Consider the following 4,387-nt stretch of genomic DNA (forward strand, 5'->3'; position numbering starts at 1 on the left):
TTTTGAATAACAGGACATGATGGATGATCATACTGAAACTAGTTACGGAGTCTATACTTTGTGGAGGGTCTCCGTTGGAGGTTTTCTTCTGGCGAGAGACCTCTACTATTGCGCGCACACACCGCAGACGGAGCAGAGGCACTACTGCGTGCCTACTGGCATTGTACCAGGTAGCCCGCAACGCGCGCCACGCCATGATTCGCACCCCTGCCGCCGCTCCCGCTGCCGCGCACAGTCGATTGATTGCTCGCTCGCTCGCTCGCCTGCTTCTGCGAGCCATCACTACCCCACCACCTTAACTCGGCCAGACCTGGCCTGGCCTGCGCACGCCGATGAATCATGCCAATGCCATCCCGCTCGCCGTGAGCCGCCATGTGCGCCTGCACGGAACGCCCCAAGAGAGATGCGCCACAGTACAGTCCACACCGGCGCAAATGGTCCATGCGCCCGATCATTCATCGCCACACTGGCACAATCGTACGATCCAGTGTAGCACGAACTCTGCCGGCTGACTCCATGGGCACGGTTCGCTCGTGCCTAGCTGCATCGGGGACGCCCTCGTACGGGAGCCACCGCCCTCCGCCGCCCGTCGGGGGCATTGTGTTTGTGCGGATAGGCTGTGGTAGATCTGGTGGGCGTCTACGGTGAGCTAGGCAACAAGCCGTGACAGCAAGATGGAGCCCGCCTGACCTGGATGGATGGATGAGATCATGAGAAATGGACCATGGTTTCAGTGTCGCATTGATGCGCCAAACCACCTAACTTGACGGCTACCACAAAGTCCACTACGCCATTGCATACACCTAGGCTCAAGCCATCCGGAGCAGAGTGACTGGCATGACACGCCCCGTTCGACGGCCCAGATTCGTACACCAGTTTAGCGTTCAGACTCAAAAGACAGCGAGAGTGAGACAGCGTCAACGCATTTCAGAGGAACATGACACTGAGACTGAGAGTGAACCTGATCATAAGTTGATACTAGCATGCCCTTGTTCCAACAACATTCTCATTCCGACGTCCGACCAACCTTGAACAACTAATCTACTACTACTCCCCTAGAATTACAAGAGGAACAGAGGAGAGGAGAGGAAGGAAGACAAGGGTCCATGCATGAAAGCGACGGCCATCCTACCAAATTACGGAGCAAGAGATCAAGGGACACAAAAGGCACCAAACCATGTGCATGCCATTGACACACCGTCAGATATATCAGGTTTTTCTTCCTTTGTCCTTGGATCAGGCTAGCCCTGCAACAAGCTTACCAAAGCGGTTTCTTTCTTCTACCCAGGGCGAATGTGAGCGAGTGATCGAACTTCACGCGAATGCCAGGAAGGAGAGGAGCACGGCGAGGAAGGCAGGCGCTCCGGACCTTGGATGCAACCCCGCCGCTGCCGTGTCCATGTTGCTCGTGCCTGTTGGACCCAGGCCGCCGAACCCGGTGGTGGTGTCCGTCCCCGTGCCGGTTCCTCCCATGCCACCGGTGCTAGTGCCGGCACCGGGCGTGAAGGTGCCTGGGGTTCCCCCTGTTGTGCCTCCGATCCCAGTCCCAGTCCCGGTCGGGGTCGTTGATGTTCCAGCAGCACTGTGCAATGAAGAAAGAAGAAGTGGTTACCAATCCTGATTCGACGATGATGCTGGTTCTAAAAATGCAGCATATGAAACTCCAATCGGTTCGTATTGTGTGGTTAATCCAAATGAAGAAGTAACACTGTAGTACCTTGCACTTGAGGGGTAGGAGCAGCCTGAAGAACCTGCATGTGAGCAAGACCATGATATACATTATATAAGAAACTCAAGAATCCAAATAGAAATAGCAGTTAAGGATCTAGTTGACACACAATTAAGTATCGTTGGCTGATTATAATTTTCAAAGAGATATCTTTGGCTGAAAGTATATACATCAGTAGCACTTAAGTATCCAAAATGTAAAATTATTGGAGTTTTTAAAATTGTTTGCAGACCGTTTAGAGAAATAGAGACGACTCATAAACCCTGGTAAAGCTTTGATAAACACACTAGTAACTACTACCTCTGTACCAAAATACAAGAAGCTTTTGCAAGTATGGAGGGAGTAGTTGCCTGGCAATTTCCTTTTCTTGCCCTAACGGCTCAACTGAAATGTGGTACTGACTAGTACGTACAGTAATATAGACCAGAGTGACAGAGCTTCTATATTAAAGACCATTGCACAGTCCACGCATGCAGTGTCAGTTACTCAATGACAGTCAGACAGTGAATTCTCGAACCGGAATGCAGGCGCAAAATCTAAACGGTGCGCAAATACACGCGAGGAGCCAATGAATCCCTTACTTGGGTCGGTGGAGACGACGAGGGCGGTGCCGCCGAAGTCGCAGGTGGCGCCCATGGCCCTCTTCTTCTGGAAGTAGCTGTTGGCCGCCCAGGAGCAGTGCGAGACGACGTTGTTGGGGTTGTAGCACGGCCCCTGCTCGTGGATCGAGTTGCAGTCCGCCCCCGCCCCGCACGCGTAGTCGATGGTCTTCTGCAGCGCCGCCTGCGGCTGCTCCGACCTGCACACGCAGAACTCTGGCGAGCAGCACCAGCAGCAGCCAAGATCAGTTATCAGTGGATTGCGCCAAAGGTCAAATTAACGGCCGGGAGCTACTAGCAATTAAACACAGGCGTTTCCGGGAAAGCTAGTGCGTTTCTGTCAGTTTCTTCTCTTGAAATTATGGCCAGGGAATGTGACAAAAGCAGCGTCAAGATAAAGGTTCCAGGATGGGCAAGAAGGCCGGGTTTTGCATTGGCACCTTGCTGACAGCAAAGAAAGAAAGAAAGAAAGAACGGAATATATGCTCCTGATAAAGGTGGTGAATGCTTTTATTTACTTTTGGGAAATGGACCTGGGAATATATGGCACATCTCTAGAGAAAATTCCGTGAAGATGGAAGAAGAACAGGTACAGGAGCTAGGCATGTGGCTGGCGGTCTACCATCTCCTATTTCTCCTCCCTAAGCATGGAAGTGGGAGAAGGGAATCTAGGAAAAAGGTGAGAAATCATAGCCAAAGTTGAGCATAAATGCAAGGGCTCGTCTCTCTTGCAAAAGAAAGGAGAGCAGATCTTTTGATCTTTCAAGCTTATAATCACTGATGAAACATAACAAGAAACATCAGCACTAGAAAATCGTTCCACTGGAAAAATGAAGAAAAGAAGTGCGGTGGCTCTAGACAAGCACCGAAGAAGCTGAAGAGAAACACCGACAGCAAAATAGACAAGGAGTCTTTGCTTATTATAGACTACTAGCCCGGGAAAAATCCAAGAAAAGAGGGGAGAAATGCTAGAGAAAGACCGGAGCTGCGGGCGGCTCACCGGAGACGACGAGGGTCGAGGACAGGAGCAGCAGCGCGGCCACCAGCAGCGGCGCCTCCATGACGAGGCGGGAGCAGAGCGCGGTGGAGAGCTCCGGCGGAAGAAGGGGCCGCCTCGAGCAGGAGAGGAGTGAAGAGAGAGTGGCTACGGGGCAAGAGCAGCGGCCAGAGGGAGTGTGCTTGGGTGTGCGATGTGCGGGTGCGCGTGGGTTTTTGACCTGCCACGGGAGCGTGCGGAGTTTTATTTAGGTGTTTTGTGGCAATCCTTTTTGTGTCAGCGGTCGCGGACCTGTGGGAGACTGAGCCGAACCCACCACCTTTGCTCCCTTTTGCAGTTTTGCCTGCCCACGGCGAAATGCATAGGACTTAGTAAAAGAATTGTATGGGTCGGGCTGTTTATCTTTAGAGAAAGAGAATCGGTACTACATACTCATCAGATACAAACCGCAGTCGGATCGTGCCGACGGCCACTAATATACCTGCACCAATGGATTTCTCAAGTTATCAATCTGTGGTTGGATGGTTAGAGGAACAATGGCTAGTCTCTCGGAGGTGCTCATAGAGGTAGGGGTAGGGTGTGCGTGTGTGCGTTCATAGGAATAAGTGTATGCGCGTATGTATGAGCGCTTGCGTCTGTACTGATGTTTAAAAAAAAGTTATCCATTTTAGTACAATAAGAAACTATTATCGCCCAAGGTACTCGGCTCAGAAATGATTTTCTGAATGTACATGTTATTGAAATACGAGATCTTCGCAATAACGTTAAAGAGTGACTCCAAAGTCACAATACATCATACCAACAAAAGCAATAAAACAAAACAGTAACACATATTCATTAGGTCTATATGAACGAATCTGCGAGCACATATGCCTAAAATCAGCTAAGATCAGATACAACGAACCAGCAGAGACCCCAATTCTTTGGCTATGTACCGCCACCCGATAAGACACCGCCATAACAAGAGAAGAACTAAAGTACTTTTATTACCAACAGTGTGCCACCCGATATTGTCCATGAAACCCAAAGAGATGATGCCAATCTAACTTATGAGCATGCCTA

At 50.6% G+C, this 4,387-nt stretch overlaps 1 protein-coding gene across 1 annotated transcript; it reads right to left on the bottom strand.

Annotated features, from left to right (window-relative positions):
• Window positions 1–950: 950 nt before the first annotated feature.
• LOC109746493 (PLASMODESMATA CALLOSE-BINDING PROTEIN 2) lies at window positions 951–3,605 on the bottom strand. Its single transcript, XM_020305617.3, has 4 exons — window positions 3,329–3,605; window positions 2,311–2,544; window positions 1,718–1,751; window positions 951–1,582 (listed from the first exon to the last, which is right to left on the bottom strand). The coding sequence occupies exons 1-4, from the start codon at window positions 3,387–3,389 to the stop codon at window positions 1,315–1,317; spliced, it is 597 nt and encodes a 198-aa protein (XP_020161206.1). The 5' UTR covers window positions 3,390–3,605; the 3' UTR covers window positions 951–1,314.
• Window positions 3,606–4,387: the final 782 nt, after the last annotated feature.

The sequence above is a fragment of the Aegilops tauschii genome, chromosome 2 (assembly GCF_002575655.3).
Source record: "Aegilops tauschii subsp. strangulata cultivar AL8/78 chromosome 2, Aet v6.0, whole genome shotgun sequence".
Lineage (NCBI taxonomy): Eukaryota > Viridiplantae > Streptophyta > Magnoliopsida > Poales > Poaceae > Aegilops > Aegilops tauschii.